This window comes from Daphnia carinata, chromosome 5 (genome assembly GCF_022539665.2).
Source record: "Daphnia carinata strain CSIRO-1 chromosome 5, CSIRO_AGI_Dcar_HiC_V3, whole genome shotgun sequence".
Classification (NCBI taxonomy): domain Eukaryota; kingdom Metazoa; phylum Arthropoda; class Branchiopoda; order Diplostraca; family Daphniidae; genus Daphnia; species Daphnia carinata.
The window spans coordinates 7,860,406-7,881,708 of record NC_081335.1 but is presented as its reverse complement, the minus strand read 5'-3'; the positions used below and the strand labels follow the sequence as shown (position 1 = coordinate 7,881,708).

Genomic DNA, 21,303 nt, shown 5'->3' with positions numbered 1-21,303 from the left:
GTTTTCACTTATTCATACAAACCATATTTAACCTGCCTTTCTTCATTTTTGACACTGGCAACAGCTGTTTTAACTAGTCCTAGGACAAAGCAGGGTAGTGTGAAACCTCCAGGAGTCTTCTATTATTATTAGGAATAATTATATATGAGGAATAAATAATTAAAGTAAACTTGTACAAAAAAGTAGTAAATATATATTTTAAAAATAACAAAAAACAACAGCAGACAAATATAACTTGTAACAGTAGCAAACTAGGAACTACTTGATGCTTTGGTGCATTCTCTCATAATCGGGTGAAATATATCATACTGGTTGATTATGCAGTGCATGAATGAAGATCAAAGATTCTACCATGGCATAAAAGTTAACAGGTACTACGGTGCTTGATGTTGCTGAGTTTGTTATTGCTGCTGCTGCTGCTGTTGTTGCTGCACATACTGGGTTGCTTATTGCATTGATCCTCTGCAGCGCTGGCTCTATTGCCCATGACTCTCGCTGGTGGGATCGTCGTCATTGATCGAACCGATACGGCGCCCTTGTGGCTGGTTCGCTAGAACTGTAACAAAATTCAAACATTAGCACAACGAGATAACTATTAAATTGAACATTTTTAAGATTTGTGTTTCATACAACTTATTAGACAATATCAAGGGAGTGGCAAATAGAATCTGTAAACAAAGCATAGGCCCACTCATCCTTCACCAAAGCAAACATGAAAAGGAAGTTTTACCGTTAAATCTCACTACCCACAATCACAGGAAACAAAAACTAACTCAGCAAAGAACAATGCAGCAGCCAATACTGCTACTGCTGTCTATACGTTAAGGGCATGGCTTTGCTGCGTTACATGATCTATGTAAAAAGTTGAAACGCTTTTAGTTTAGAGCAATGTCAAAATAAAAAAAATACTTTTGTGTTTGTAAACTTCTGTGTTACGACGTTTTTCACGTTTGGTAAGACAGCCGTTCCAACTAACGCTACACCAAAGAGGGAAGGCTTGAATTGCAACCACACAATAACATTCCAGTAATTTACTTTTCACACAAACGGAATAGAAAATTAATAAATAACGAAAATAAAAAATGGACTGAAAATGAAAAGAAAAAGAAAACAATAGCAGGCGAAGAACACAACACCGTTGGAGAGTGCCACCTGGTGGCCGAAAACGGAAGTTATAATATGGTATCGAAACTTCACGACTGTTTTTCCTCTATTAAGGAGGACCGAAGAGGACGAAATCCCGATATTGCACCTGGCGGCGATAACCGAAGATATTAAGCGGGGAGAAACGCGATTGCTGCCGCCCTAACGGGAAGTATTAGCCGTACTTTTTAAGTAGCTAAATTCCAATGAGCAATTTTTAAAAAACTTTTTTTCTTTTTCCTAGGTATGGGCCTAGGCCGCAGCATTAATGCTGCGGCAATGGGGCTAGTCTCGGGACGAACCTGCGCGCTTCAGGTGAGACTGGCTGCAGCATGCCCAACCCAGGCTTTGCCTGGTCTGCAATGTGTTCTTGAGTATAAATTGCCCAAATGGTGGCCTGCTTGCTCACGCAGGCCATCCCACCCCCTATTGACGGGGAAGCGAGTGGCGGGAGAGCCGAGCCAAGGCGGACTATGAGCAATTTGAATTAAAGTCCGCCGGATGGTGTACAGACTGCACGGGCAAGGGCTTATTGGCCTTCTCAAGAATGAACAGTCGCGCATGGCCTCAGCGCCAAGCGGAATGCATTACATACAATCGTCTACCTGAATTTGAAAAGTAGCAAAGTTTAATTGCTGAACTATTTAACCAATAGCTAGGCAGACCTCTCCTACTTAACATATTCACTCACATTTCAAATTACCTATTTACAAGCCAACAAGAAAATGTGTGTACCTGTGAGAAGAGAAGAGTTTTTCGATAGACCTGGGCCTGGGAATGTGGATGAGGTGGTGATGGAGGCGCTTAGGTATTTCATGGAGGCTTTGGATGAGGAATTGGCTGAGGATCGGGATAGGGAGGAGGATTTGGCTGAGGATCGGGATAGGGAGGAGGATTTGGCTGAGGATCGGGATAGGGAGGAGGATTTGGCTGAGGATGGGGATGCGGATGCGGAGGTGGAGAAGGAGGAAGACGAGGAAACTTGGAATAGGGCTTGGGCTGAGTTTTTATATACTCCTTATCCTGTGGATGTGGATGAGGAAGAGATAGAGGCGCTTGAGGCTTTGCTTGACGCTTTGAGTGAGAAATTACCTGAGGAAGGGGATGAGGAGGTGGAGGAAGAAGAAGAGGAGGAGGAGGAAGAAGAGAAGGAGGAGGAAGAGGAGGAGGAGGAGGAAGAACCGGTGGATGAACAAGCGGAGAGGGGTAAAGCTTTGGCTAAGGCTTGGCTTGAGATTGGGGCTGGGGATGAGAATATGGATGAGAAGGAGGAGATTGAAGCTATGTATGAGGCTTGGATTGAGATTGTGGTTAAGCCTAGATGCGAGCAAATAAGACTAACTAACGATACTAATTTGCCTAAGACTACAGCAACGGTTGTTTCAGAGACACATCTCAATCCTGGACCGTCCCAACTAGTTGCTAAACGCAAGCGGGAGGAAGATGCTCCAGCGACTCTTCCTGACGGGAAACGTTCAAGAAAATGAAGTTCCCCTTTGATTACCCTAAATTAGTAAAAGCGTGTATTGGCAAAATTGTGTGAATGTCTGTGTGAATGTGTGTGTGCAAATGAGTGTATCATTGGTATGAATAATCTTTTCAAAATTCTTGTTGTGAATGTTGTTTGTATATATCACAGTTTGGTTCTAGTTTCAAAATGCACTGCTTTAAACCTCCTAACAAAATTGTCTTGTCTTTTTCTGTGGGGGTGGGGGGCGAAGAGTGGTTAGAAAGCAGTTGTAGGCTGTTACTATTTCAAACAGAAAAGTATGGTCCAATATTAGACGAAGAATTTGCAGTGAATAAAGGTCGAGTCAAGGCAATTGCCTTTAAAATCAAACAGGCTAAGAGAACTTGTGTGCATATTGACTAGAGGTATTTAATGTCCTAATATTGCCAAATAGACTACAAAGAGAATCGATGCAGATGATGAATCTGTTGATGACAACCTGTCAGCAAGGATTTTGAAACAAGTTCAGAGACAAATGCAAAATGTATATTGGGCATTGACATTTTGCTTGTCAGCTGTTATTACTTGCTTACTCTGACGATCACAGCAAGCACGTACTGGCCGGACAAACCGATTCAAAGTGTTCAATATTTTGTATCATCCTGCATATTGTACAATGCATTACAATCGCCATCAGTAGCGTAGCTGAACGAACGAAAGAAAATTGCCATCGCCTGTGCGATAGAGTGACAACAGAAATAAGCTCTGATGGGAAATTTACGTCAAGATAAATGTAAGAGGTTGGCTACTGGCCTAGCCCTCTAACAAACATTGGCAAAAAGAAAACATGCTAGATTGTAAGCAACAAATTTAGCTGTGGGTGATACATTCATCTGCAGTCAACCACTGACTAAATCGAACCACTCATTCTGCATTTAGTTTGCACTTCCCGCACTTCATTGATTGAGTCCGAATGGTTCCGAATCCTGGAACGGATAGCGGCCGACGAGCAGCGTGTAGAGGATGATGCCCAGAGACCAAAGATCAGCTGCACGGCCAGAGTAGCGGGCGCCGCGACTCAACAACACTTCCGGTGTCACGTAAGCCGGATATCCGTGCTTCCGCCAAACGCCGTCGTCCGATCCATCGTTCCAACACTATCGCTTCTTCCAACGATTCCAATCTTAACTTGGACCTTTTTATAAAATCGAAATCAAAATTAGCTTCTCGAAATTTCACAACTGTTTTTTTTTTTTTTTTTAAGAATTACCTTTGTGGATCGGCAAATACGAAACGTCTGAGCTTTAAATCGGTTAGCACGACTCCGTGTTTATGACAATCAAACACTGCCTGTGCGGCTTGGCGAAATAGATTTCTCGCTTCGTTCTCTTTCAATCTGCGCTTCGATCTCAAGTACGAATGTAAATCGCCGTACGAGGCTGGCGAGAGGAGATAGAGCTTTGGCGTGTGCGCATCTCCTTCGGCATGGATGACGTGACAGACGGGCGTCACAACAACGGAATCCCTCAAGCGGTGATCAGCCTCTAGCAACGTGGCCGTCGTAGGCGATGTCGAGCATTCGCGGCAAAAGTAGGTCTCTTCTGTGACCGTGTCGATGCAGCGACGCAGTGGTTGACTTTGAGGAGACACGGCACCTTCGATTCATTCCAGCAGTAAATAACGTTCGTTTAACAGAAGGATTTCAGCGGGGGAGACTTCGGGGGCCGCGGCTGGGATTTTGGACAAGAACGTCGGCGGCGAGAGGGGCGTCGGTGGGATGGCTTCAATCACATTTCCATTTGTGGTGTCAGCCGATACGTCGTCTGATTTTTGAATGGCCGTTTGTAATGGTTTCCTTTGGGCCAGCTCGATATTGAGGGGGGGCAGAGTCGGTCGAGCCACCTGCATGGTTGCTAATGGCAAATGAAACAACTCGGTCGTGGTGGATGTTGATGACGCGAGATTCTTTAACAGCGCCACAATAGCCCAGGAAACTGACGATGAAAATGAAAGCTCCAGCTGCAATCAACAAGTAGGCACTTTGAGTGATAACCGCTGGCTGTACCAAATTCTGTGCCAATACAAGAAAAATGTAAGTTTCGAAAGACAGATGGAGGTAGTTGTAATTGCTAGTGATGTCTGTTTTACCTGCACATTTTCAGCTTGAGTAAATTTGATCAGAGTGAGGAAAGAATTCTGGTCGGCGGCTAACCAGATCCCAATTCCTAAAACAGCGGCTCCAGCCCACTACATCCCATAAACAGTTGTATCCATTAGAATCTGGTAACCCAATCACGTCTCTAACGTTCCCATAAAGCCAATACTCACAAAAAGGGCAAAGTTGAACAGACACAGGACGTATTTCACCACGGTAGCTCCGCAATCGAGCGGCATTTTGTTTTGTTTTCTTGCTTAAAGTTTTTCTTCGTGATAAGTCAAGATGAATGCTTTCCAAACGATCTAAATACAGTTCTATATAATCATTTCTATAACAAATATTTTCTCGTTTCACGTGTAAGAACACACAAACAAATGCCAAGGAGATGGTTAAATTTCTATGCACACAATTCAAAACCCAAAATATTATCGAAAACTTGGAAGTCGATGAAAAGGCATACAGCACAAGAAAACTGAAGTTGCCAAAGTACTAGCTGAGAATATCCTGTTTGTGTGCACACATCCACCTAAAACGAGACTGTTGCTTCGAAAAAGGAAAATAAAATAAAAATAAAACGAAAATGCTGTAGGGTATAGGAGAACGCAAACGCCCCTTTTCCTATTTGCACGACACCTAGCGTTGCGGCCAATTTCATTGTGCCGACAATTGTTTGACGAGTAGAAAGTCATTTACTCAAAGCCCAAATCAGGATCAAGTTTTGCTAACGCATCTAGTCAATGCTTTCTAAATTTTGAGATAAAAAACATCTTCATTATACTCGTCTTACGTTTTCATTTGCATAACGACTGATCTGGACCCAATGCAGAGGTCAAAACGATCACCACGCTACATCTTCGACCTTTTGACATTTACGTTTCATTTCTCACTTATTTATTCAGGATGTAGATTGCTCGCAAAAAAAATTCTGTCGACGACGTCGATATCTAACCAGAATTCTAGAATATCAATTTGTCAAATAGGCGGGAAAAATAACGGTTTTTTTCTTAGCGGACGTTTGAAACAGCTTTTACGCCATCTAACGGTTGGTTTAACAACGTGTATTCACGAACGTCGACCGTTGCAGTCGACGGTCGCCTCCAACAGTCTCCAACAATTCACGGTCTGGTAAAGAGTGAATTTTTTTTCGTCAAAGAGTGAATTTTTTTTTCGTCATGGCTTTAACAAAGTTGAGCCTGTTTACGAGACCAAATGTAAGTAAGTTCTTCATGCCATTAATGTCTCAAAGCAAAAATTCTTAAGATAATCGGTAACGCATTAAATTGTAATTTTGTCCTGAAGCTATGCATAACTTCATGTACCTCTACGTAATGGATGTTTACCCGTAAATTACTTAATTTCAGGTGTGCAGTCATTGAGTGTTGTTTCAACTCGATACAATACTACCGCTACTGCCCCTCCTGCTAAGGTAAAAAAAGAAACAACATTGATGCTAAAAATGTTATCCAAGTTTACCATTCACCATGACTTTTGCTTTTGTCAGAATGCAGACAAAATTTGGGCCACTTAAAGATGAAGACCGTATCTTCACCAACCTTTATGGTTGCCATGATTGGAAATTGCAAGGAGCCCTGAAAAGAGGTGACTAGTACAAAATGAAAGGAATCTTATTGAAAGGAGTTGATTGGATTCTGAGTAAGCAAACTAAAGTTCTTGTTAGAAATTTTATAGAATGTCATAACGTAAACTGGTGAATATGAACCAAGTAAGAGAATTTATGTTGTTAAGAGTTGGTTTCAATTAATGGCAATGTAAACTAAAACAGATGAAGTGAAAAAATCTGGCCTACGTGGACGTGGAGGGGCTGGTTTTCCAAGCGGCATGAAATGGAGCTTCATGAATAAACCTAAAGATGGTCGACCGAAATACCTTGTCGTCAACGCTGATGAAGGCGAGCCAGGAACGTGCAAAGATCGTGAGATTATGCGTCACGATCCTCACAAGCTTATCGAAGGATGCCTAATTGCTGGTCGAGCAATGGGAGCTCGTGCTGCATATATCTACATTCGTGAAGAGTTTTACAATGAAGGAACTAATGGTACAGGTCGCAATCCATGAGGCCTATAAGCAAGGATGAATTGGCAAAATATGATTTTGATGTCTTTGTTCATCGTGGTGCAGGTATGTTCCCAAAATAGCTACAGCAACGATAAGTTTCTATAACTGGTCTGTTACAGGTGCCTAGATTTGCGGTAAGGAAACTGCGTTCATTGAATCTTTGGAAGGCAAGCAAGGCAAGCCACGTCCGAAGCCCCCTTTCCCAGCCGATATTGGTGTTTTTGGTTGCCCCACTACCGTCGCCAACGTAGAAACGGTGGCGGTCGCCCCGGTACGCAGCTTGTCATAAATTCTTATAATTGCATATGAACTCATTCGGAAAACCTATTTAGACGATTTGTCGGCGAGGTGGAGATTGGTTTGTGGGCTTTGGCCGACCCAGAAACTCCGGTACGAAGCTTTTCAACATCTCGGGTCATGTCAACAACCCGTGCACCGTTGAAGAAGAAATGTCCATCCCATTAAAGGAATTGATCGAACGCCACGCTCGTGGTGTGATTGGTGGATGGGACAACTTGTTGGCCGTAATCCCCGGAGGTAGCTCCACACCCATGATTCCTCGGAAGTATGTTGAACAAAAAGCCGCCGTTCGTCAGTCATAGTTCTACAAATATTTTCTTTAGAGTTTGCGATGATGTGTTGATGGATTTCGACGCCCTGGTAGCAGCGCAAACCGGTTTAGGTACGGCCGCCTTGATTGTGATGAACAAGCAGACTGATGTCGTTCGAGCCATTGCCCGTCTCATTGAATTTTACAAGCATGAATCGTGTGGTCAGCGCACACCTTGTCGCGAAGGTACCGGATGGATGAACAAAATCATGTATCGATTTGGTAAGAACATGGCAAAAAAATTCTAAAATGTTATCTATTTATTTGTTTTTCTAATCGCTTTCTGTATCAATGGATTTCAATTTTTTGTAGTTGAGGGTAACGCCAAACCAGAAGAAATCCACATGTTGTGGGAACTGAGCAAGCAAATTGAAGGCCATACAATTTGTGCTTTGGGAGACGGTGCTGCTTGGCCCGTTCAAGGTCTCATCCGGCACTTCCGCCCCGAAATCGAAGCTCGAATGAAGAGTTTTGCCGAACGTCAGCAGTTTCAAAAGGTTGCTGCTTGAAAAATTGTATAAAATAAATGGGAGAAAAGTAGAAGCTGTTTTAGAAACCATAGGTTCATATGAGCCTAGTGAACGTCAGCCATGGTTCAACCACATAAGAATGTCTTGATTGAAGAAAACTATCATCAATGTTAATGTCAATTTAGGACGGATACAATATAATTAAAGGAACTACCTGATGCTTTGGTGCATTTTCTCATAGTCGGCTGAAATATATCATACTGGTTGATTATGTAGTGCATGAATGAAGATCAAAGATTCTACCATGGCATAAAAGTTAAGAGATACTACAATTACTCCTATTTCGTCAAAGTGTCATTTTCAAGAACAAAGTCGACAGAACTCCACCACAATAGTCCGACTTAACAGGGAAGGAAACTTCACCGTTGTCATCAGCATCGATCCCTGAATTATGAAACAAGACAAGAGAAGGAGGTTAAAAAAAAAACAATGATTAGAATATTACCCCTGAGCTACGAGGCTGTGTATTGGCAGTATAATGGTGACTGGGTGAAATTCCGGCCGACCCCGGTTAGCCACTGTGGTGCGTCGCAGTTTGTTGATGCCGTAAGGCCTGTTGGTGTTGCAATGCCTGTTGTTCCAGTGTGTGTTGTTCCAGTGCGAGTGCGTCTTGTTCCAGTGCCTGTTTTTGCAGTGCCTATTTTTGCAGTGCCTGTTGGTGTTGCATTGCCTGCTGTTGATGGCATGAAAAGAAAAAGAAAACAATAGCAGGCGAAAACGTAGAACACAACACCGTTGGAAAGTGCCACCTGATGGCCGAAAACGGAAGTTCCCAAACTTTATCGTCAATGCACGACTGTTTTTCTTCTATTAGGAGGACCGAAGACGCCGAAATCCCGACATTTTACCTGGCGAGGATAACCGAAGATATTAAGCGGCGAAAAACGCGATTGCTGCCGCTCCAACGGGAAGTATTAGCCGTACATTTTAAGTAGACTAAATTCCAATGAGCAATATTTAAAAATTTTTTTTTTTTTCCCTAGGTATGGGCCTAGGCCGCAGCATTAATGCTGCGGCAATGGGGCTAGTCTCAAGACGAACCTGCGCGCTTCAGGTGAGACTGGCTGCAGCATGCCCAAGCCAGGCTTTGCCTGGTCTGCAATGTGTTCTTGAGTATAAATTGCCCAAATGGTGGCCTGCTTGCTCACGCAGGCCATCCCACCTCCTATTGACGGGGAAGCGAGTGGCGGGAGAGCCGAGCCAAGGCGGACTATGAGTAATTTGAATTAAAGTCCGCCGGATGGTGTACAGACTGCACGGGCAAGGGCTTATTGGCCTTCTCAAGAATGAACAGTCGCGCATGGCCTGAGCGCCATGCGGAATGCATTACAACAATCGTCTACCTGAATTTGAAAAGTAGCAAAGTCAAATTGCTGAACTACCTAACCAGTAGCTAGGCAGACCTCTCCTACTTATCATATTCAAACTCACATTTTTAACAACCTATTCACAAGCTAATAAGAAGATGTATTTACCTGTGTTCCCGGAACCGGAAGAGAGAAACATGGAGGAGCAGGAAGAGAAGACGGAGGTTGAAGAGAAGAAGGAGGAAGAAGAGGAGACTTGGCCTTTCGCTCATGATGAGGCTGTTGCTTTTGCTATGGCTAAGGCTTATGCTGAGATTATCGTTAAGGCTGAGTCTGTGGATGTGGATGAGGAGGCGAAGGAGGAGGCTACAGCTTTCCTGGAGACTTTGGCTGAGAATTTGGCTAAGGCTGACGATGGGGATATCAATGAGGAGGAGCATTGGGCTATGGCTAAGGCTTTTGCTAGGTTTGTCCTTAAGGCTGGGCCTGTTTTTGTGGACAATGAGGTGAAGGATTTGGCTCAAGCTTTCCTTGATGTTCGGGATAAAAATTTGGCTAAGGCTGAGGATGGGGATGTAGTCGAAGATGAAGAGGAGGATGAAGATGAGCAGGTTTGGGCTCTGGCTGATGCTAAGGGTGTTGCTTCGGCTAAGGCTTGGGCTGAGTTTATCATTAAGGCGGAGTCTATGGATGTGGATGACGATGTGAAGGAGGCGGCTAAAGCTTTTCTTGAGACTTTGGCTGAGAATTTAACTAAGGTTGAGGATGGGGATGTGGATGAGGATTGGATTTTGGCTAACGCTTGGGCTGAGTTTGTGTTTAAGGCTGAACTTGTGGATGTGGATGATGAGGTGAGGAAGTTGGCTCAAGCTTTACTTTATGCTGGAGATGAGAATTTGGCTGAGGCTAGTGATGAGGATATGGATGTGGAGGAAGAGGAAGAGAAGAGACTAAGGCTTCGGCTGAGAATTGTAGTGAGATTTTGGCTAAGGATGACGAGCAGCTGGAGAAGGAGTTGAAGGAGCTGAAGGGGGAGTTGGCGGAAGAGTTGGAAGAGCTGGAGGAGGAGTTGGAGGAAATGGGGGAGCAGTTGGATGAGCTGGAGGAGGAGTTGGAGGATGAGGATGAGACTTGGGCTGAGGTAAAGGCTCAGCGGGAGGCTTTGGCTGAGCTTTTGGCTGAGGTTAAGGCTGTGGCTGAGGCTTTGGCTAAGGCTAAAGGTGAGATACTGACCGTAAGATGTTATCCTGGACCGTCCCAAACAGTGGCTAAGCGTAAGCGAGAAGAGGATGCTACAGCAACTCTTCCTGACCAGAAACGTTTGAGGCGATGAAATTGTCCTTTAATTGGCCTAAATTATTAATAGCGTGCATTCACTAAATTCTGTTGTATGTCTGTAAGAGTGACTGTGTGTGTTAATGTGTATTCCTTTGATGTAAATATCCTAGTCAAAATTATTGCGAGTTGTGCATGTGTGTGTGTGTGTGAGTATGAATGCGGTTTGAATGTATCATGTTTTGGTTTTAATTTGAAAATGCACTGCTTAATACCAAAAAAAATTGTTGTTTCAATTGTTTTTGGTTGGGTTTGGGGGGGGGGGGATTTGGTTGGGGAACGTATTAAGGCTTATTTCGCTTAACTCACAAAGGACAAGAAAAAATGTCATTTAGTTTCGTATCTGATTTATTTAACGAAAAAACGCATCTTTTCGTTCCACCAAAATATAATTTTTTGCAAGCAACATAGGGTTTACAGTTTTAGGGAACACTTTCTCCGACTAAGTCTCTTTCTAAATAGCGCAGTAAGTCGATCTCATTGTTAGTTACATAATGGTACTAATTCAGTAAACCTTGCCAATTCGGAATTATCTAACCTATACATGATTAGGGTAACCTCCGCCATAGGAGCGATCCTCATCGGAAAAATCTTCATCCTTTGGTCTTTGTTCGTTGCAACCTTCTCTGCAGTAATTGGGATTAAAAATTTCTATAACCTCCACTCGATTTGTGTATCGATTGAAATAGTATCTTCTGCTGTTAACGATTGCCTGGGAAGGTACTGCCCAATAGATTAACACTTCGTTCCATCTACGCGCATAATTAAGTGCCTGCATATTAGATGATAGTAGTACATTCCTGATGCGATAGTCATCCAAATTCACAACAGTACGTTGATTGAGATGCCCCTGACTTCCAGCAGTAAGGTAACGGACATCTATGGTAACCAGATAGAGTTGATGGACATCTCTATTATTATTATACCTGTATCGCCTTTCAACGTTCCTTCGAATTGTGCAATCTTGTAGTTCAAAATTAGCCGATGTTGATATCCACGGAGTGTCATTTGGGTTTCGCGCCACATGTATGGGAATCTGAAGTCGTTGGTTAATAGTTGGTCTTTCTCGATTGTTGCGCAGCGATCTACTTTCTATCCCGTCAAGACCAGTTCCTTCGTTGATGTCCCGTTCCTGAGGTAAAATCCTCCCACCTGCTAAAATTCGGTAAAGGAAAGGATAGCTCGGCCAATCTCCCGGGGAGCGTTTGCTCCTAACTTGACAACTCCGATGCAAGTCTTGTTCGTCCGGCACGTTGAAATTGCCCACATAATTCAAGCTATAGTCGTCCATGAATTCATGCAAATCGTAAGGCGGGCTACAATAATCCCAATCCCATTTGAAATGATTGGATTCGACGTAACACCAGTAGTATTCTTTTCCGACATGCTTGGCGCACGGATGTCCCGGCTTGCATTTGAACGCGAATCGCGTTAGTCCCACTTCCGGTGAGCAATAGTCCCAATTATCAAGCGAGTCGTAAGCCGATCCACGCCTGCACCAGTAATAGTCCGACCCATCTTTAGTGCAAGGTCCTGAAATGAAAAATCGCTTTTTGTAAAATTTTTTATTCCATTAAACACGTTTTATACATTCTTCATGAACGTATAACAGTCTACGTTTAAAGTTACCTATGCAATATTCTCCCCATCTGGTTATATGCTGCCGAATCCTAGTCGAACTTGGTTCACAATAGTCCCAGCTCGTGTGCGTCCAGCACCAGGTGTAAGAGTGCCCTTGCGTTCTACACTCGCTCATGCAGAATTCTAGTTGGGTATTTGTTAACACCGATTTTCCATTACCGACTACTCTTGCCGGATTACATTTTTCAATATTATTCCTAAATAAAAAAAAACATCGTTAATTTCAACTAGTTTTCCAAAGAAATCATCCCACTCAAATCGACCAGGGCTCAAACAAGTTGGTGGCACAGGTGTAGTAGTCCAATCTGAAGTTTTTCAAACATTGCGATTTACAAACTTTTCCATTTTCTGCAATTGGCCAGCCGGAGTCGACAAGATAGGGACAGAGCGCCAGTGAAGCGAATGCTAAAAGAATAGCTAACCTCATTTCTTCCTTTGTAAAATAAAAGAACTAATTAATAAAAAAATAATAATAATGCTAAAATCCTTAAAAATATACATTTTTTCAGACATTTCATTTGCAGAGTGAAAGTCAGTACAAGAAAGTGTGATACCTTAAGAAGTAATATCGATTTGTTAAAAAACACGATAAATTGAATGTCAATACATTGGTCTACACCAATTACATCAATAGGGAAGTCCGTGCTTGTCTTAAACTAGAATCAAGCATTTTCCCTCTCCAACTAAAGACTTTACGAATTCAAGGCTATTGAAACTAAAATAAAATAGCGTTGAATTCACAATGTTGGAACATATTTTCTCGGCTAGGACAAGATTAATGCGAAATAACAAATGGAAAAGAAGACAAGGAATGAAGTGAATTTGTTTTACCTCACGTCGCCGTAAAAGAAGGGAAGAAAGCGCAAAATAGGGCGCATAAGATAAACGGTAGGGCACGATAAAACGTGACGAAGTACGATACAAAATACGCCTGTAATATGGAAAAAATTGTTTTCCGAGGGAATTCAAAACTATGTCTGAGAATAATAAGCGAGAAACACAGGATTTAAGGTGTTAACCCTAAGAAGGCAACCACCAGACTGATTTTACATTGTACTGGGATTTCGCATGAAGCTTATTTTCTGGTCTCATATGACTCTTGCATGAATCAAGTCAATATTCAAATAACGATTGTTAGAAAGAGATGAAGGATGTCCGAGATCAGTTGGTCAGCCTTATGAATCATGTTACAGATGTTTAACCATGGCGTTGCATGGTAAGCGAAATAGGAATACGTTTCTTCTAGGGAAATGATCGTCCTGCATGTTGCAACTCATGTTTCAAGAACGCATTAATCGCGAAGGCAAGAAATAATGAAACTGGTATCAGTTTAAGTAGTAGAAACTCGTTCGCTAGCAGCGCAGACCAATAAGGCTTTCTGATCATTTGCTCAACTTTTGTCTTATAGATTTAGACTACTATTCGATGGACTCAGAGACAGAAAAAACATGGGCAAGGCGAATTTTGAAATAGGAGAAGGTGAATTTCGAGCCAAATGCGCAATCAAATTTGGCCTATTTAATTATACCGAGAAGCAGTATGTATAATTATACCGTATCGCACTTTCAGGATAGCCGTATAGGAGTACTGGCGCTACAAATAATATACTTCCTAAGCTGCGTTGTAATTTACAAACGAATAAAAGAAAACTTTTTCCTCCTGGGTTCCACGCTCAGTCTTAAAAGCGGCTGGGGATTTCATTCCATCTCCATGCTGTAGGTTGGAGAAGGCAGGTAAACAGGCAGTATTTCACCTGAATATGAAAAAAAATCGGTAATGTAAAAGGTAAATGTTTTCAATTCGACGAAGAAATGTAAACACAAAACTAAACCTATCCTTAAAACAAGTAGGAATCCCCCTTAAATATTCAAGTTCGAATTGACATAAATCTTTACCAAATACCTATGCCCATATGTGTATTTAAGAGCTTTTCGTCGTGATTGTTAGGCGTTTCGTTATCACACAAAGTCGGGACAAGAGACGACTGGTTTCTATTACAATCCGTAATCGATAATAAAACCAACCGATGTTATTGTGTTGACTTCAAATATTAACTGCTTTAATTAGCCAATTTCAGGGCTGGCTTATTGCTGCATATGACACTGTATTGTGTAGGGTATTTGCAGAGGCATCCAGTGAACGTGTCAATATTCCATCCAAAGAGTTTATAGGCTATTCCTAAAAATAGGACCTGGAAAAAATTGCGGAGGGGGGTAGGTAACGGAGGCCGACGGGTATTCAAACCAATACGTCTATTAAGACAATGTTATAGGGTTGAAAGTGACAAAAAGACGTGAAGGACCACTGAGAAGAATTCTCACAATGAAATAAGGATCAAAATAGAGCTGCGTTAAAATGAAAAAAAATCGGCATAAAAGTAAAATACAAACGGATACAAATATGCTGCATGAATCGTACTTTTTTTATGTCCAAGATCCTCGTTAACACAGATTTGTCGACCTGGGTTGATGTAGATATGTAAGGAGTGGTTGCATGAAGATCTGGTTGGTAAGGCTAAAAAAAGGGAAAATAGATATGGACTATTGGTGCGAAAAGTGTTTCATATTAATATATGTTTGTAGCTACCATACATCCATTTCTTTTCGGCGCAGTGATTGTATAAGCAATAAAAAACTCAATGCCTACGTTTGAGTAGCATGTTCAACATAATTAAGGTGCATCAAATAATGCAGTGGTTGAAACAACTGTGGTGTCATGTTTTAAAATGTTGTTTACTTGAGTTTTTTTATTGCATGATATTCGTTAATAGTTTTCGACGAACAATTGAATTTGCGTCCAACCCAATTATAGACGGAATAATTGTTATTTTCTTATTGAAGTTCTGACATTTGAAATCTCATGTCACTTCTCACCTCTGATATCAGGAGTGTGTGTCACAGTAACTATTAGATAGTTATTATGTTTTATCAAACTATTAGTAGTCTTAATCTTTCATTTGCCATACTCCAAAGGCAATCACATTTCCAGCCAACTATTTTCCCCAATGATGTTAAAGGTTGTGCCTTTATATTTTGTGATCTGAAAAAAATTTAATACTGTTGACGTTAAGGCAAATGTCAACAACAATAACAGTTTAGAATCCAAAATCGTAGTAATTAATGAGAGGCAACAAAAGCTACGTTTGAATTACCTAGCTCAATTGTGATAAAATGTGTCCTGTTGTAATTGACTATAATATGTCATTAGATATTTTGTCTTTGGGGCCTATTCCTTTTGAACCTTAATTGGATGCCATACATATATCAGCTATTCCTGGCATTAGGAAAGTGTTTTGGGCCCTCCAACCATCAATGTAAAGCATCCAGATCATGAGATCAAGCAGATTTTGCCCTACAAAAATGTTGAACAAGAAGCTTGGCTGGTAGTTTCAGAAAGCAATCATTAAGATGAATGCAGAAAATGTTTCAGCGCAATCTGTTTGGAAAAGATGATAATAAATAATGAAAATGAGATTTCCTGTGGTAAGCGCTTGCGAAAATGAAAAATACTTCATATGATGCTGATACTCTGTTTGTTTCTATAACGACAATCAATTTACGGTTTTCATTGCGTCACTGGGATTCTCTCGCGTTAATTGCGGGATTTCCGCAACCGAATACAGCATTTTACCCAGCCAGGTCCGCACTTTGCGTACCCCCCAATCCGTTCTTGAAAGTTTATTGTGGGTGTAAAAGCTCTCCACGTCGATTTAATAGTTTGTTATTTTGCTACTGTTATTTTTGAGTTACACTTTTCGTTCGATAAAATGCCTAGAGATCAAATGTATCAAAACATTATCTTGGTTTGGTAGTATCCTGAAAGTTTGTGCTTCTATAAAATTAAAAAAGTTAGAGTTTATTGTGTTCGTACGGAATGTTTGTTTAAAAAGACATTGAGATTTCCGAAGATATGGGTTAGCAAGAGCTTTAACGTACAATTACTAAGTTCAAACTTCTCACATAAGTATTATTGTGAGAAATGGATGTAGGACTTCGAGTAGTTCGAGGACCTGATTGGAAATGGGTAAGTACAGCCACTCTATTATGTACATAATCAGCTGTTCCTTAAGAACATAAAAGTTTTAAATTAAATCCTGTACATCCAATAAAAGATCTCATTCATTTTTCCTGTGGCGGTGGCAGTTTCTTAAGCATGATCTATGCTTGAAGACCTTAATGGAAATTACCATCTTCCCGGGATATCATAAAAAATTTGTATGGCTGTTTCGAGCTATGGTTTCAAATTTGAATACAGCAGATTATGCTCATACACAATAGAGTTCATATTCAAATACAGTGATTTTAGAATAAGGAATTATGTTCCCATTAGATTTCAATGGTTCTATTGTGCAATTAACTTCCATAGCACTGTTGCTTTTAATAAATATGATTAATGCAAAATGTTAGATGAATCTCAAAACAAATAGTAGAACTAAAAAACTGACATGACTTGCAACCTATTATATTTTGTTTGAAAACAAATGCAGGGTAACCAGGATGGTGGCGACGGGAATGTTGGAACCGTTGTTGAAATAGGTAAACCCGGAAGCCCATCAAGCCCTGACAAAACAGTTGTCGTGCAGTGGGATGCTGGTGCTAGAACGAATTACCGTGTTGGTTATCAAGGAGCTTATGATTTAAGGGTAAGACAAAATCAATTTTATTGTTGTTGTGTTTTCAGTTGTGTTTTAATGCTACAATTATTGGGATAATGCAGGTATGGGATAATGCCCCAGTTGGTGTTAAGTTTCAGAATATTGTATGTGATGGCTGCAAGTGCCAGGGAATCTCAGGAATGAGATGGAAGTGCCAATTATGCAAAGATTTTGATCTGTGCACATCCTGTTTTATGGAAGATAAACACGATCTTGCTCACTCATTTTCACGCTATGAAAATGCATCGTCGTTTGGGTATTTTTGCTTCTTAAGTCTTACATAATTCTAGTGCCTGTGTTCTATCTCTGAATTCACAGTGTTATTTTGGATAAAAGACAAAGCATGATAAAACTTCAAGTCAAAGGTATATTTGTTGGGGCCAAAGTCGTTCGGGGACCTGATTGGGACTGGGGCAACCAGGTATGCAAAAATGAATTTTTTTTCGACAGTTGATTTTACTCATAGTTATTTTTTCCATAAAGGATGGTGGAGAAGGGAAGATTGGCAGGGTTGTTGATTTGCGAGGCTGGGATAATGAATCTGGCCGCAGCGTCGCTAATGTAGCTTGGGCTTCTGGCTCAACAAACGTTTACCGTCTGGGACACAAGGGTAAAGTGGATTTGAAGTGTGTTCATGCTGCTGTTGGGGGATATTACTATCGTGAAGCACTTCCGGTTTTGGGACTGTCAAACGATTCCACCAGCAGACCTTCGCGCGGTCCCAGCTCCCCAAGCGCCGCCGCAGCTTTTAGCGTAGGAGACAAAGTCAAAGTTACAGTTGACGCTGATCGACTTCGAGAAATGCAAGAAGGACATGGTGGATGGAATCCTCGGATGGTGGAGGTAAATCTGTCGAATTCAAATTTTAGCGTTGCAAGATGACATTCCGTCTTTTTCCCCCCTTTTTCCTGGTGGTCAACAGTGCATAGGTCACGTCGGAACAGTTCACCGCGTCACCGAAAGGGGAGATATTCGTGTTCAATTTGATGGCAGTAACCAGCGCTGGACGTTCCATCCGCGAGCAATTTATCGTTTATCGGCCTTTTCCGTCGGAGACGCAGTAAGGCTAACCGATGATATTGTACACGTGAAACTTCTTCAACGAGGCCATGGAGAGTGGGTTGATTTAATGCGATTGGTATGTATGATTTTTAACAATGCAACATAGTTGAAACACGACGCTTCTGTCAAATAAAATTACGCACAACTCCGTATTATCTGAAAAGAATAAATTAAAAAAATAATAATTAAATCTTTTTCCTAGGCTCTTGGTAAAATCGGAAAGGTGACAAAAGTTTATGACGATGGTGATCTACGAGTCACTGTGGATGGACAGACTTGGACTCTCAATCCATTATGTCTTACGCCATTGCCTGGTTCAGCGACAGAACTGCATAATACCATGGCTGCAAGCGTTCGTCAAGAGCACATAAGTGGGTTTCCTTTTTCTCTATTTTATTAGTATTACTATTAACGGTGTCTTAAATGTCCGAATTTGCGTTTTTCAGATCCTTTGGCTTCATTGCTGTCTCATCTGCTTGTGAGTGGCCCGAAACAACAGCAACAACAACCACTTTCCCTGTCCCATCCCAGCTATCAGCCGGGAACGTTGAATGAGGGCACTATAGCCGATCGGCTTGTAAGGGCGGCTGCACAGGGTCAATTTAATATCTTCGAACAACTATTACTACAGCATCCCGATAAAGCGAACGCCAAAAGCAGCGGGAAAACTTGCCTGCAAGTTGCCTCTCATCAGGGTCACACTGAACTGGTTGGATTCTTGTTGTCCAAAGGGGCATCCATGGAAATCGCTGACGATGACGGCGATACAGCATTACATTATGCCGCTTTTGGGTAACATTATCAGGATTTCCCTGATGATTTCCCTACGTTGTAGAAACTTATTGTTGATATTATTTGTTACAGAAATCAACCCGAAGTTATGGAATTGCTAATCAAGAAAGGTGCCATTATTGATAGTACGAATCGTGGGAGATGTACTCCTTTGCATGTTGCTGTTAATAAGCAATTCCCTGCTTGTGTTCAAATGCTTCTTAAATACGGATGTGACGTAAATGTGCAAGTACGAATTTCTACTCGTACATTAACCATCCCTGATAAGGACACGTTAAAGTTATCTTCAAAAATTGAACTAGGATTCATACGGAGACACGGCCCTGCACGATGCAATCGGCAAAGAGAATGCGGATATTATAGAAGCTTTAGCTTCGTCATCAGCTGTCGATTGTACACTGAGGAACACGCGAGGTTTCAATGTTCTTCATCACGCCGCTCTGAAAGGGAATTATTTGTAAGTATGGAACGATGGAACGAAATTTATTTAATACCAACAGTTAAACATCTTGGACTGTTTTTTAAGCGCTGCGGAGCGCATTTTGATGCGCAGCCGACAGCTGGTGGATGTGAAAAAGGATGACGGATTCGCCGCCCTTCATTTAGCTAGTTTGAATGGCCATGTTCAGGTTGGCGCTTGTTCGTTATCTGGCATTCCCTCAGAGCTCTTCTAAAGCATTTCTGCGTAATCTTTTTTTAGATGGCTAAACTGCTGTTGGATGTCGGCCAGTGCTGCGTTGATCCACTGAACAACCGGAGGCAGACGCCCTTACTACTAGCGGTTTCCCAAGGACATGCTCCGCTTGTCGAGCTCTTAGTGGAAGCCGGCGCCGATGTGACGGCTGCGGATGAAGATGGTGATACGGGAATCCACGTTGCCTGTCTCAAGTTGCATTCACTCCAAGGAGAAGCCAGCACTACGATGTCACCCAACATATTCAGTGTAGGTTTCTTTTGAATTTTCTCTTTCATCGAAAAGGATTTTAACGAATATTTCAAATCAAGATCCAACAATGTTTACATGCGAATGGCCGAAATCCAAATCATAGTCTAGCGCTGGCAATCGCTTGTTACTTGGTGCAGCTTGGTTGTAATCCCGAAGTCCGCAATCGCAGAAACAAAACATGTGCGGACCTTATTGCTGACTCTTCTGTATGGGAAACGTTGATGAGTTACGTTAACCATCGAACTTCGCTTTCGCCAGCTTCGGTTGGCGGCGAAATTGCTACTGAATCTGATTCAGTCGTCATTCCGTGCGAGACAAAAATTACCAGTAAAGGGGGGTCGCCCGATCAATCGTTGCCACCTTCCGCCGGCATTGAATGCATCGTCTGCTGTGAAAATCCGCCGGATGTGCGTTTTGAACCGTGTGGCCATGTCGTCACCTGTTCCGAATGTGCTCAACGGATGAAAAAATGTTTAAAATGCCATGTTGTCATTGTTCTCAAAGCGAATGCAGGTTAGTAAAAATCGTTTCTAATGGTTTGTTAAGGTCCAAGTTCACTTATAGCTCATGCTCAATTGTGTTTCATTTCAACGTTGTGCTCTCTTGCAGACGGCACCCCAATATCAAGCCACTCGTCTCAACAGCCCAGCAAAGATCGCTTAAAATATTTGGAATCTCGTATCGCTGAAATAGAAGAGGCTTATACATGTTCTATTTGTATGGAACGCCGTAGGAATGTGGTAAATATAAAACATAATATATTATTTTTGTTACATAAATTAAAGTTTATGCTTTTCTAGGCTTTCCTTTGCGGCCATGGTGCGTGTGACAGCTGTTCGCAAACGTTACGCACCTGTCATATGTGCCGAAAGTTGATCGCACGTAAAATTAATCTGTACTGATCAAAAGCAGATGCGAGTGGTGTTAATGGACGGGTTGGTTCAGCCGTTTGTCCCAAGCGAAAGGAAGTATGCAACGCTTTGCTGCTACCGTTTCCAGTTCAAATAGGCAATACTTGGAAAGTCATATTTCATAATCTGCTAGAACGGGACCTCAGACTATGCAATGTTTCGCCCATCCTAGCCGCACCTCATTTTTTATGTAAATTTTATTTTGGATAAATTCAATATGAAGTCTTTGTCTTTAATTTAGCATGATGATTATGTCTAGTTATACTGGATATATTGTTTGTGCCTTTAACACGTTTGCAAAAAAGAATTTTCTTAGATCTGACACCGTGTGGTACTGTATCGATTAAGAATACTTGAAATGACAACATGAAACTGAGTAAAATTGATAACCTAATCACAGTCTGGATATGAGTATAACAGTTACCGTCATATCACTTGTTCCTTTGGGTTTATGTTATTGCTTCTTGATAAATTGCGCCAATTCTTTCAGTTTCTACCCCTTTACCTGAGAAAATAGCAATGATAGACGCATTTGTCTAGTAGATACTCACCCGGCGGGAATGCTTTTGCACTCTGACAGAAGGGTGGCGAAAGGATGACGAGTTCGCTTCTCACCTTAAAAGATGAGGTGTTTGAATAAACACGGTCTGATAGATGACAAGATTCTCTAATTGGAAGTGTGCATGGT

General features: G+C 41.7%; 3 protein-coding genes, 3 long non-coding RNA genes and 2 pseudogenes across 7 annotated transcripts; 3 read left to right on the top strand and 5 right to left on the bottom strand.

The window, feature by feature from the left end:
• Positions 1 to 170: 170 nt before the first annotated feature.
• LOC130703031 (uncharacterized) lies at positions 171 to 1,154 on the bottom strand. The gene is made up of 2 exons (XR_009004521.2): positions 731 to 1,154; positions 171 to 556 (listed from the first exon to the last, which is right to left on the bottom strand). It is a non-coding gene; the product is annotated as an uncharacterized LOC130703031 (long non-coding RNA).
• A 1,852-nt stretch (positions 1,155 to 3,006) lies between these two features.
• On the bottom strand, positions 3,007 to 5,251 carry LOC130703028 (tribbles homolog 3-like; annotated as a pseudogene).
• A 662-nt stretch (positions 5,252 to 5,913) lies between these two features.
• Positions 5,914 to 7,946, top strand: LOC130703027 (NADH dehydrogenase [ubiquinone] flavoprotein 1, mitochondrial-like; annotated as a pseudogene).
• On the bottom strand, positions 7,676 to 8,694 carry LOC130703032 (uncharacterized). Its single transcript, XR_009420962.1, has 2 exons — positions 8,122 to 8,694; positions 7,676 to 8,065 (listed from the first exon to the last, which is right to left on the bottom strand). It is a non-coding gene; the product is annotated as an uncharacterized LOC130703032 (long non-coding RNA).
• Positions 8,695 to 9,471: 777 nt separating this feature from the next.
• LOC130703083 (FK506-binding protein 5-like) lies at positions 9,472 to 10,607 on the top strand. The gene is made up of 2 exons (XM_057524701.1): positions 9,472 to 10,200; positions 10,266 to 10,607. The coding sequence occupies exons 1-2, from the start codon at positions 9,472 to 9,474 to the stop codon at positions 10,605 to 10,607; spliced, it is 1,071 nt and encodes a 356-aa protein (XP_057380684.1).
• Positions 10,608 to 11,132: 525 nt separating this feature from the next.
• Positions 11,133 to 12,677, bottom strand: LOC130703029 (uncharacterized). The gene is made up of 3 exons (XM_059495247.1): positions 12,514 to 12,677; positions 12,239 to 12,447; positions 11,133 to 12,142 (listed from the first exon to the last, which is right to left on the bottom strand). The coding sequence occupies exons 1-3, from the start codon at positions 12,675 to 12,677 to the stop codon at positions 11,148 to 11,150; spliced, it is 1,368 nt and encodes a 455-aa protein (XP_059351230.1). The 3' UTR covers positions 11,133 to 11,147.
• A 613-nt stretch (positions 12,678 to 13,290) lies between these two features.
• On the bottom strand, positions 13,291 to 15,839 carry LOC130703009 (uncharacterized). Of its 2 annotated transcripts, XR_009004502.1 has the most exons (7): positions 15,760 to 15,839; positions 15,402 to 15,685; positions 15,124 to 15,306; positions 14,837 to 14,985; positions 14,669 to 14,764; positions 14,275 to 14,595; positions 13,291 to 14,003 (listed from the first exon to the last, which is right to left on the bottom strand). It is a non-coding gene; the product is annotated as an uncharacterized LOC130703009 (long non-coding RNA). The 2 variants fall into 2 exon arrangements; XR_009004501.1 differs by having other exon boundaries at positions 14,275 to 14,764.
• A 163-nt stretch (positions 15,840 to 16,002) lies between these two features.
• Positions 16,003 to 21,009, top strand: LOC130703024 (E3 ubiquitin-protein ligase MIB2-like). Its single transcript, XM_057524649.2, has 15 exons — positions 16,003 to 16,273; positions 16,737 to 16,892; positions 16,967 to 17,160; positions 17,223 to 17,325; positions 17,388 to 17,747; positions 17,827 to 18,042; positions 18,169 to 18,337; positions 18,413 to 18,758; positions 18,831 to 18,987; positions 19,061 to 19,215; positions 19,285 to 19,387; positions 19,459 to 19,701; positions 19,764 to 20,217; positions 20,314 to 20,444; positions 20,505 to 21,009. Exons 1-15 carry the CDS (start codon positions 16,229 to 16,231, stop codon positions 20,604 to 20,606), a joined length of 2,934 nt encoding a protein of 977 aa, XP_057380632.1. The 5' UTR covers positions 16,003 to 16,228; the 3' UTR covers positions 20,607 to 21,009.
• The last annotated feature ends 294 nt before the right edge of the window (positions 21,010 to 21,303 follow it).